The 12,228-nt window shown below is 35.4% G+C and overlaps 1 protein-coding gene across 1 annotated transcript; it reads left to right on the top strand.

The window, feature by feature from the left end:
• Positions 1-280: 280 nt before the first annotated feature.
• Positions 281-12,059, top strand: LOC103045156 (transmembrane protein 87A). Its single transcript, XM_049464119.1, has 20 exons — positions 281-436; positions 2,020-2,077; positions 2,385-2,485; positions 3,216-3,332; positions 3,803-3,856; positions 4,064-4,111; positions 4,486-4,639; positions 4,779-4,840; positions 5,550-5,733; positions 6,331-6,430; positions 6,698-6,791; positions 7,739-7,812; positions 8,475-8,581; positions 8,719-8,777; positions 8,859-8,962; positions 9,114-9,193; positions 10,081-10,145; positions 10,235-10,296; positions 10,848-10,878; positions 11,018-12,059. The coding sequence occupies exons 1-20, from the start codon at positions 338-340 to the stop codon at positions 11,057-11,059; spliced, it is 1,695 nt and encodes a 564-aa protein (XP_049320076.1). The 5' UTR covers positions 281-337; the 3' UTR covers positions 11,060-12,059.
• The last annotated feature ends 169 nt before the right edge of the window (positions 12,060-12,228 follow it).

Below are 12,228 nucleotides of genomic sequence, written 5' to 3'. Positions count from 1 at the left end.
AGTAGCAAGAACATAAATGAGGAAATAAAATCAGTTCTTGTCTTTTTTGCTAATGATGTTACTATTAAATGTTCTGGACTGGGATTTGAACTGTTATAAAAAAGATAAATAGCAATACTGATAATAAATCTCTTATAAACAAAATACTGCGTCGAACACTCATAGTTGTTTTGCCATTTGCTTTAACATGTGACAGACATGTATTTTTGGCTAGTTTAAGCTTCTGAAGGGCGGGTTTTAGACTGAGTTTGGGCTGGATATTGTTGTTGGACCTGGCAACCCTGCCTGTGTTGTGTCGTGCTGGTGGGTGGCACTTGCCGGCTGTGTTTGTGTGAAAATGACATATGCTCGTGTGTTTCTGTCTGTTTTATTCTTATGGAGGTCATGCTGCGCGCTCGGGGCGGAGGTTTCCCTGTGGAATGTAGATGTTTCCACGGTAAGTGTCAGAATTAGCTGTTCGTCTGTGTAACTGTTTAGCCCGTGTAATATATACAGAGTGTATGGGTTAGCCAGTTAGCTCAGTAGCTGCTAGTTCCAGCAGCGTGTACACACACAGGGCGCATCATCAGTTCCTGGTTCAGCTCCAGCTGCAGCTGAAGTGTTGACAGGCTGAAATATGTACAGTTTTAAGATTATTAGTGTTATTACACAGCACTCCAGTAGATCTCTGTGGTCTTAAATATGTATTTTAAGAGTTCTTTACACCCCTGTATGTAAACTAACTAAATTAGCTAGGTTATTTACCCCAGGTTCAGACTGATCAGAGTAGAGGCAGAAAGAAAGAGAAACAGAAGGAGGAAACAGAAGATGATTTAGCCTAAATATGGGTCATCTAAGAAACTGTAGTGTTAATGTAGTGGACTACTAGTGCATCTCAAAAAATTTTAATATTATTCAAAAGTTACTTTATTTCAGAAATTCAGTTCAATTTGTGAAACGCATATATTATATAGATGTATTACAGACAAAGTGATCTATTTCAACTGTTTATTTCTTTTATTGTTGATGAGTATGGATTACAGTAAAAAAAATTGTGTGTCTCAGAAAATTAGAAAATGATATAAGACTAGTTGGTACTTTTGGCAGTGTGGGCAGGGTGCCAATTCCTGCTGGAAAATGAAATCCACATCTCCATAAAAGGAGCGAAGCATCAAGTGCTGTAAGATTTTCCAGGAAAACACTGCACTGACTTTGGACTTGATATAACACAGTGAACCAACTCCAGCAGATGACATATCTCTCCAAACCATCACTGATGGTGGAAACTTCACACTAAACCTCAAGCAGCTCTCTCCACTCTTCCTCCGGACTTTAGTCCCTTGATTTCCAAATAAAATGCAAAACTTACTGATGGTCAGTAATGGTTTGTAGAGCCATGCCATTTGCTGGTGTTGATCCCTTGTGTTACATGAAGTCCAAAGTCAGTGAAGCACTTCATGCCTCCCTCTGATAACTTTTATGGAGACGCGGATTTCACTTTCCAGCAGGAAAACTGGCAACCCACTCTGCCAAAAGTACCAATTAGTCTTATATAATATTTCAATTTTCTGAGACACTGATTTTTGGGTTGTCATTGGCTGTAAGCCATAATCGTCGACAATAAAAGAAATAAACGCTTAAAATAGATCAAGCTGTGTGTGATACATCTATATGCATTTTGAACTGAATTTCTGAAATATAGTAACTTTTCAATACTTTTCAATAACACACCACCACTATCACCATGTCAGAGCTAAGAATAACCCACCAAGTCATAGCTGCCTACTCTACTGTGGTCCTGTGTGTTCCTGACCATTAAAGAACAAGATTAAAGGTAACAGGATGATAAAGTATGCAACCTTAACTACAAGTGGTCCTATAGGTCAGGGGTCAGTGGGGCTGATAAGATGACCAGTAAGTGTAGAAACAAAGATTAAGTTATGTGTAAAATATATTTCAGTTTTAATATGCTAATATTACATGCTGTTCTACTTTGTAGACATTTATTCTCATGTTTTTTAACTATGTGTTTATTTGCAGCAAAAAGAAATTGTGCTTCGCAAGACCTTGTATGCCAACACCACAATCTTCATTAAATGTGAGTTCTGGAAAACTTTTCATTGGACATAATATTTGACAACCAATCTGCATGCTTTTATGCATATCAAATTAAGTTTAAAAGTAAAACAAACAGTGTACATTGTGAGGAACTAAATGTAATGCCTTCAAAAATCCCAACAAATGTATTACTCCTCAAGTTGTTCTGAATTTGATATTTTTTATTCTGTATAGTTTTTTTTGTTTGTTTTGATTATACAATTTATTCAGTTATCATGATAATATATTTTAAGGCTGCTGAATGGGAACAGTTCTAAAACAGTATACATATGTCTATTTGTGTATAGTTCAGGGACATGTGGCGGCATGTGAAGAGAAGAAAATGGCCTTTAGTGTGAGCTGGTACCTGCGTTCCTCCATCTGCTATAATGAAGTCTTCAACACCCCAGTAAGTATTATGTATCCAAATCACCTCATATGTGGAAGTATCACTAGCTTTGTGTACCTAAATTCCCCATCAGGAACTAGTTGCAAAGACTAGAGCCACATCTCACACAGTCTGGGTGTGTCCTAATCAAATATGACAGTTTCAGAATAAACTACTGAACTACTATGTTGATTTTTCACATGACCAGTGCCTTTTTCCTCGTAACTTCATTATTCAATGCTTAGTTGTTTAACAGGAGCTTAGATGCATACTTTGCAAACAGTCAGTAATTTGTGAAGCTCTAAACTCTTACACAGGAATCAATGTAGTAATCATTAGGCTCAGGCATTATGACAAAAAGAATGTGTACCTTATAGGCTTAAGAGAAATGGCAATAAGTGATACAATATTATAAAAACCTTATATTATGACACACATATTAAAACACAACACACTGTATATTTAAAATCTAAATATCCAATTGTGTATCTGAGAAATAAATATATATGTAAACATATCAAGTGTGTGTGTGTGTGTGTGTGTGTGTGTTTTGTCTGTTATCCCTCTAAAAACAAACAAGTTATTTTTTTAACATAGATTGTAACCTGTGGAGCAAACACATGGTTTTTATATCTTGTATAAAATAGAGAAATTCAATATTTTTTAAATGTTCATTTGTTTACAGTGTAAAGTTATCATGCTCTTTTTTGTTCATTTACTATCTGACGGTGTGTCTCTCCTTCTCCTGTAGGATAATACAGCTTTGACCATGTTTGGAAAGCATCAGAGAGCAAGGGATGGCTGGCCTGGCTTCTACAGCCAGGGCTACATCTATTTTGAAAACTGCTCATCTCTGTTCACACCAAAGGTCTGTGTTGGTTCACACATACTTACACAAATAGTTGAATAATAAAATAAACCATATTTTCGATTATAGCCTAGTGAAAGTTGCAGATGAATATATTTGCAGACAACTGTTATCACACGATTTCACTGGTAGTTCACTTGTGATGGTGCTGCTGTGAAATTCTTCTTCAGATGTTGATTATTTGTGTTATTGCTATTTAAAATGCACAGTACAGTTTGTTAATTCAGAAAGTGTAATGATTGTCATATTTAAGTGAGTGCCTCAGAACTTGCTCTGATTGGTCTAAAGTAAAATAACTGCCATAATTTAATTGTACTATGCTTTGTTGGCGTTAAATAACTGCTAAGCAGGTGCATAAGAAAAGAATTGCCTAATCAATCATCACATAGAACATTATCAAATGCCTAAAGCCAGATGTGGGCTACAGGGGGTGAAGTGGTTCAATTGTTTGTTTATTTTTTTTTCTTCAGGTTTATTATAAAGAGTTTCAGCCAATTCTTCCTCTCGTCAGTTCAACATCTCAAGTAAGCAGCTTAGTTGTTTTGTTTGTACACTTGTACACTATTTATCCTAAATATTAAAATAAAAGTTTTCTGCTGTCTCAGTGTGTAGTGAGATAAATGTTTGCTTTCGGAATTGCATTTTCATGCTTTCATAAGAGTCCATGAGATTTTAAAAAGAGTTATAAAAGCAATTGAATGCTGACCTTCTTAAACTAATGTTTTTGACAGGAGGACAAAGCCACAAACCAAACAGGAAATGTGTGGGATAGCAAACCGGTGAGAACCCATTTACTGACACCTTACTCAATTGTTTTACAAAATACAACATTTTATAGATTTGTCTCTCTATAATCATAGGTTTCATATTGTTTATATGGAGTATAGTTTGGCATTAGGCAAATTAAACTGAATAGTTATTGTTTATGTCTAAGTAAAGAGATAAATAACAACAGAATCATATGAAATAATAATCTGTCTCTACCTTTGTTTGTTTGCATTATTGTTAATTGTTACACATTCAGAGCTGTATCTTGTGATTTTGTTTTGGGATTATAAAAACAATCAACTCAAGAAGTTTGATCAGGCCTATAAAGATGCATGCCCATTTTTATTAATTGTATTATCCTGATCTTTTTTTGTCTCCCATTCAGGATGTTGGAGCAGTTGCTCAGTCATGGTCGAACAGCCCCTACATGTTTATTCTGAAATTTCAACAAGAACCGCAACCTGATGCCAGTAGAGGGCGTAGAGAGGCAGAGGACAAGAACGTATCCAGTGATTTAGACAACCGTTTATCAATTACAAGTAAAGCACACATGAAACATTTACATTTACCAGTACCATGCTTTCAGTACTTGTACAGCACTAGATACAGTACATATATTGACCAATCCAGATATTGCAGTGTGTGTGTGCGCATTCATTTCTGTCTGTGTGTTTGCAGTGACTGTAGAAATGAAGCGTCATAATGACTATTCCTCACCTGCTGATTGGCCTCTAATGACTGTAAGTATAACAGCAACAAACAGCAACAAATCAGCATCAGGTTCTCCCTCTACACTGTATCTTCTGTTTAATCACAGACATCCTTATGAAGTCTGATCAAATGTCTGATGTTAAAACAACATTTTGAACTCAAATATTCTGTTTGTATTTTTGTTGTATATATTTACATAACAGTAGGTCACTTAGCAAAAAACATCTCTGCAAGTAGTTTACAGGCTAAATTTAGTAAGTAATTTTATGTTTAGTCAAAAATATTCCTATTGCATTTAAGTGTCTTTCAGTTAAATTTGTTATTTAGAGATAAATATAAATAATTTATATCAATAACAGAAAAAAACATATTGTCATTGTTATGCCAAAACATATATCAAGTATTTTTTTTAGTATTTAAATTGGTCCATTAATCCATTAACCAGGGAATAAGGCACAATGTAAAAGTCAACTGCTAGTAATGTAAAACGTTATGTTCAGCAGAGACTGTTTAAGATCGTTGGAGCTTATGTTACAACACACAGTTGGAGCAAATTTGTGGTGATGTAATCATGCTACTGTATTATGCACTTTATCACTTGTTATCTGCATTAATCTTTAAAAGAAGCCAATAGGTCTTCACTGGTGTACTACATCTGCGGTTGGGGGATTGTACCTTATAATTTGTATAATCTGTATAATTTAGAAGGCAATACTGAAGTATGACTTTTTGTTGCAGTTCTTCATGGTCATGTGCATCGTGTACGTGCTGTTTGGTGCTCTGTGGCTCCTCTGGCTGATCTGTTATTGGAGAGACCTCCTCAGGATCCAGTTCTGGATCGGTGCTGTCATCATCCTGGGCATGCTGGAGAAAGCTGTCTTCTACTCTGAGTACCAGAGCATCCGATACCAAGGAGACTATGGTTAGTGAGCTCTTCTTAGGAATTAGTGTTCTTTACTATAAAAGAGCTATGTGGAGTAGTAAATAGTCTATGAAAAGATTTATACTTGATATATTGAAGTATCACAATATTTTGTTTTGTGTCAAAATATTCCAAATACAGTATATAAAATATAAATTAATAGTTTATGTGCAGATTTAATGTTGTGTTGTGTTCAGGCCCCGACTGCTAGAATGCAATGTTGTACAGTGTCTTTAGATGCCACTGTTCTGACTGCATGTATACTAAACTTTTCTTCTACTTTGATTTTATGCGTATTATGGTTGTTTTTATACTGTCGTTCTTACTCAAATTTTAATTAAAAATCAATATATGCATAGTTTTAGGTAATACATTTAATTTGCCATAAATTAAATTTTACCTCTGTTTTATGATTTTATTTACATTTACATTTATGGCATTTAGCAGACACTCCTATCCATAGCAACGTACTTCTTTTATTCCTATTACAGAAGTGATATCCAAAACTGTCACTTTTAAACTGAAAAGGCTGCGTATTATTCTTTTAAATCAATGTTAATTTTTTATCTTTTTTTTTTTTTTTTTTTTTTTTTTTAGACCAAAATGCTGTTATCTTTGCTGAGCTGCTGTCTGCACTGAAGAGATCCCTGGCTCGAATATTGGTGATCATAGTCAGTCTGGGCTATGGCATTGTCAGGTAGAGTTACCATAATTTAAAACCCTTGTCTTCCCAGCAGGCATGTTGGGGAACAATTACATGTCACAGTGATAACACACAGCATGTGCAGTTTGCTCATTTCTGTTTTTGTAGCTCATAAAGCATCTCTTCCCAAAGCTCCCCCTTTTTGTGGCTGTAATATATAATTTAAGAGTTACAGTGGGAGACCCTAAAAGTTCCTGGTTATTCTACATTGTGTAAATCTGAAACATGATGTCTGTTTTTAATATTTTTTGTCTTTCTCAGACCAAGGCTGGGGACTACAGTGCCCAGGCTGGTGGCGGTAGGCCTGCTGTATCTCATCTTCTCCTCTGTAGAGGGGGTTCTCAGGGTAACAGGGGTGAGTGACTGAACTTTTTCATTTTGTAAATAAGAGCACAAACCTGACCTCGCCATGTTTGTCGTTTTTGACCTTTTTAAAGTAATTTTAAAATTCAGAGTTGTCCTTTGCATTGTGTCAGAATGATGAATGAGCCAATAGAAATCCTCAAATTTCTTGAAGTAAAACATTTCCATACACTCACTTTCACTAAGAGTTAAGAAGGTCTTTCTATCTAAAGTGAAGTTGGCCATTTGGAGATTAAAATGTTATATTATAAAATGTTTTATTAAACTATCAAAAGAAGAGTTGTACCCAGTAGACAGTGATGAATTGCAGTGTTGTTTGTAGGGGACAATACCAGGAGCACTGAATTCCAGGTTTCTAATGATATTCTCTTTAATTATCCATCCTATGCAGTTATTCATTTCCTGCAAATTTTGTGATTCATCCAATAGCATCCCACACATTTTCCATCAGGGATAGGTCTAGCGATGCTGCTGGCCATAGCTTATCATGTAAAGCTATTAAAGTGGTAGTAGTTTTTGGATAAGCATTGTCCTGCTTAAACTGTAAATCAAACTGTTGGAAAAGGTAGAGCTACTAGTTGCAGGACCTCACTAGCATTACTTTGCGTGTCCTAAAGTAAACTGGCATTGTTTGAGATTGCACCACACATCAGGACACCAGGCATTCTGGACTTGCATGATAGTGAACAAATGACCTTGGTGCTGACCCCAGTGCCTCCACACGGACTCGTTGGTCATCTTCACAGGACTTGTGGCTGAAGATGACCTGCTCCCATTCAGAGTCACACTTTGACAGTCTGACACAACTGCCCACCAAGTCTTTTCTGTCAGTTGATTCCGTCTGGGTGCACTTTTTTTTGGACAATTAGTGTTTTATATTATGTTATGATATTAGTTTGTGCTAAATGTGTTAATGTCTTTAATATTCTTTCTGTGCAGGGTTTCTATGGCACTGTGGCTCTCGTCGCTAATCTCAGTCTCTCTCTTATTGATTCCTGCGTCATGTGGTATATATCCTTTTGGCAAGGCAAAGGCCTTTTTTATGGCAAATCAATATATTTGAACTGTTCATGCTGTAGAAACTTCATGTATGAAGACGTGTGTCTTTATAAATACTGCATTTATATAGACTTACAAGGGTGGACTTGCACTGTCATGGTAATTAGGAAGTAATAAACATGACTTAAATAGTTTGTTCTGAACTCACTCTTGCCCCATTATGTGTTTGTTTGCAAGGAGAACCCTTTAACTGGTTTGAGGGAGCTGGTATGCTAACATTAAAATAGGACAATTGTATTTATTTTATTTAAGTTTTATTTATTTAGGAAAAACAGTATAAAATAATGAATTGTCTGAATATTCTTAATAATTAAAAGTTCATTGCTCTTTAAGAGGATGTAAATAGGATGTATTATTGTGCCATTAACACTAAATTGGTGACAAAAATATTCTTAAAATGACAATAATATTACATTTAATGCAATAATGTTTGGGACAATCTATGGTTCAAACTAAAAAGTTATGATTATAGCCCTAGGATGGGAACAATTCAATATGCCAACAAGTATATACATACATTATGAATCTGTTAAGGCTATGGCATTTTTTTCATTATTGTGTCCACCACTTATGAGAAAATGAACCTGTCAGTGTCCTTAACAGCTGGATTCCACATTTTCATCAGTTTGTCTCAGACTACTCGCCTTCTGAAGCTTCGCAGAAATGTGGTGAAGCTCTCCTTATATCAGCACTTTACCAACACCCTCATATTCTCTGTGCTGGGTAAGTGCTATGTGTTTGCATGCATTTGGTAGCATTCGGGAATACGTGTTTAAAAGAATTGCCAATACAAGTAATAACAAGCCAAATGCATTATACTAATGTTCTACTTAATATTATACTTCTATATTATACTGTAGCATCTATCATTTTCATCGTATGGACCACCAAGCAGTTCAAGATTGTGGAGTGTCAGAGAGTGAGTAGGATATCGGTGAAAAACTCTTTCTAGTTTGTGATGTCTGTGGCTGAGATTGTGCTTTTGTTTTTGGTTCCTAAGGCTTGGAGAGAACTGTGGGTGGATGATGCTTTCTGGAGGTTGCTGTTCTCCACCATCTTGCTGGTGATTATGGTGCTACTGCGGCCCTCTGTCAATAGCCAAAGGTTAGCTGAATTACTGTGTATTATTGCAATGACCTTGAATGCATATGTAACCTTGAGTGATATGTAACCTTTCACACTGTCTGAAAGCTTGCATGATGTATCTGTAACTTATGAGTGTAACTAATGAAAAATGACCATATTCTTTGCATAGATTTTCCCATTCGCCCCTTATTGATGAGGAAGATGATGAGGATGATGAAGCGAAGGAACCTATGCTTAATGAAGCATTTGGTAAATATCAGTATATTGATAGAATTCGTTCAACCACAAAATACAAAAAAAGGAAATTCTGTTCTATACCCATAGTAGTATTTGTTTTGTTTATGTTGGACAAAAACATAGGGATGGGCAGTATATTACAACATGATGTTACTTATTTATTATGAAAAAAAATATTGTGACATTTGTAGCATTACAGATTGAATTCACACTCTCGATTAAAAAAGGAAAGGTGTTAATATTAAGGACAAATGGAGGAAAATAGCCCAAAAACAGATGAGAATCAAAACCTCCAAAAAACAAAACCTTAGATTCAAAATAAAAGCAAAAAGGGAGAAGAAAACAGAGAACCAGACAGAAACTAAAACTATGCAAAAGCACATGCTGAAAACTGTCAGAAACAGGAAAAATATGTCAATAACAGAAGATAGAAACAGAGAACAAGCTGATATAGTGCAACAGAAAATGAAAATCTGATATAAATATGTTGATCATGTTTGTCTATTGTCTATTGTTTGTTTATTGTCACATACATAGTCACACATGGTACAACTAGCAGTGACATAACAACACAAAACAATAAGATATGAATATAACACACACAGATGAAGTATAAAGAATGAAAAAATATACAAAGATGATTTAATGGTTGTTGTACAATATAGAGATCAGTTAGGCTTGTAATTCAGTAATTCAGAATGTGCAAATGTGGATGTTCAGAATAATGCTGTTCAACAAAGCAAGGAATTGTAGTGTTTGAGAGTCTGTATCAGACAAAACACATGTAGATATTTTTATTATGTTAATAAGATATTTTGCCCTCTTATTGTCATGCCCACCCTGCCCACAGTTTTTAAATGGAACAATGTCTCACGTGTTGCCATGTGCTCTGTTTTCAGAGGGAATGAAAATGAGAGGAGCAAAGTCAGACACACACGCAAGTCAAAAACTACTCGGCAAAGAGGTGAGAACTTAATATCCATGTTACACATACTTCTATGATGGTTGACCGTCACCTCACTTTTCTTTTCTTTCCTGTTCCGTGTTCTTTAGAGCTCCCAAGATGATGACCTGAAATGGGTGGAAGATAACATTCCTACAACTGTAGTCGATGTGTGAGTAGAGCTCCACTAACACCTTGCACAATATAAAGATGTTACCTACAATTAAACAATTAAATTCTACAACCATAGAAATAACCCTAGAAAATATGAATCCTGGTATGGAAAAAGCATAATTTACTCTCCCAAAATATGTCACTTTGTATAACGCTACCTACAGGACTATGAATACTGTGGGGAAAAAAAGAGAGAAAATGGTGGCATTACTCATGCAGCAGTGTTGACCGGTAGCTGTAAATTCTCAAGCAATGATTTCTTTACCAAGAAATTATATTGTCTAGTTAATTTTATTCTTTGGTGTCCAGTCTTTGTCAGGTTTTACGTAGTTCAGATCAAACACAATTGACTCTAATATTTAACTGCTTCTCAAGGCCTCCATTATCTGGGTCAGGTGTGTTAGCATTGGAGCTAAGGTCTGCAGGGCAGAATATCTACAAACTGTTGAAGCACTGGCCAGACCTGTGGTAAATCATTGTGTTTTGCTATAGGAAGTGAACCTATTTATTGTGATTCTAATTGAGTGCAACGCTTCCCTCTTTTTACAGAGCTTTGCCTGTGGTGTTGGATGACGAAGAGGTAAAGTGACTGCTTTTTTTGTGTCTCATGATCATGGTCACATTTTTACTCATTATATGCTCACAGTCAGATGATTCACAGTAGCATTACTCAACAGGCCTTAATCTTGTATGTGTCTGCCCACCCTTCCTCCTAACAGGAAATTCTAAACACCAGGATGGAGAGATCCAAAATGGAGTAGGCTTCATGCAGGTGCATAAAAGCAAGATATTTATTCCTCCAGTTCAGCTGAGAACTTATAAAGTGATGATAAATGTCACTCAGTTGAAACCCTTGGTTGGAGTACTGTGTTTTCATTTGAGACAGTTTCTGGTCTGGGGCAAAATGTGGAAATATGTCTCAGGCTAAATGTGAAATCTGTCAATCTTCTTTGCCATTTCTTATTGTTTTTGTTGGGTATTTTGCTGGGATTCTATTTGTGCAACTTTTCTTATTTAAGTATTTTTGTGCTTTCTTTAAGCATGTGGACAGATTTAATTTTGACTCAATACCATCCAAACCTTTTTAATAACCTAATCAGTACTTATACCTTAATGTCATTACCAGTTCCTAAACAATACTTTTTCCAATATCTTGTTTCAAATTACAAACAGAAAGTGGATGTGGCTTAAAACTGCAAGAATGTACAAACAGATTGTATGTTAGACAATCTGCAGTTATATTTGGTAACATGTGGACTAATTGGTTCAGTGCTGTTGATTACATTCGCTTCTTAGGTATTCAAGTTTGGCATTGCCAATACTCTCTCAAGTATTGATATTGTTCAGTCCGTGCCATGAAAGTATCTAACTACGATAACCAATCCTAGGTTTGACTTTTCATCTTTTTTATGCCTGATTAGAAGGCAGATTGCATAACATTTCAACACTGGCTATGGGTGTCTACAGTTGGGTTCAATTATTTTGGGAAAGAATTTGACACAGCTTGTCTTTTTTGTGTATAAGATCACTTGAAATTACACATTTATTAAGCATTTAATTATATGCATATATTTATGTTTTAAAGTTAATCATTCTTACATAAAAGATTTGTGGAAAGATATATTTTTTGTACATCAAATGCTTGTTAGCTTGTTTCTTTTTTAATTGCCTTAGCTTTACTGGTGACATGGGAAGGGGGTGTTGTGTTTGTCTCTGTTGAGGTTTGGCTGAAAAATAATAAAATTTACTTTGACTTTTTAATCATTGTGCTTTTGTTGACTGTATATTCATCACTATACACACTAATATATGTTAGAACATACGTGTTTATATATACTGTACATTAATGCTGAGCTCTAATGGGGAAAAAAGATGTTAAGAATTATGTTAATGTATTCAGAATCCACCAATTATGTATTTTAATTCAGTT

Source organism: Astyanax mexicanus, chromosome 14 (genome assembly GCF_023375975.1).
Source record: "Astyanax mexicanus isolate ESR-SI-001 chromosome 14, AstMex3_surface, whole genome shotgun sequence".
Classification (NCBI taxonomy): Eukaryota; Metazoa; Chordata; class Actinopteri; order Characiformes; family Acestrorhamphidae; genus Astyanax; species Astyanax mexicanus.
Note: the sequence above shows the minus strand (reverse complement) of the source record. Positions and strands in the feature narration are given on the sequence as shown.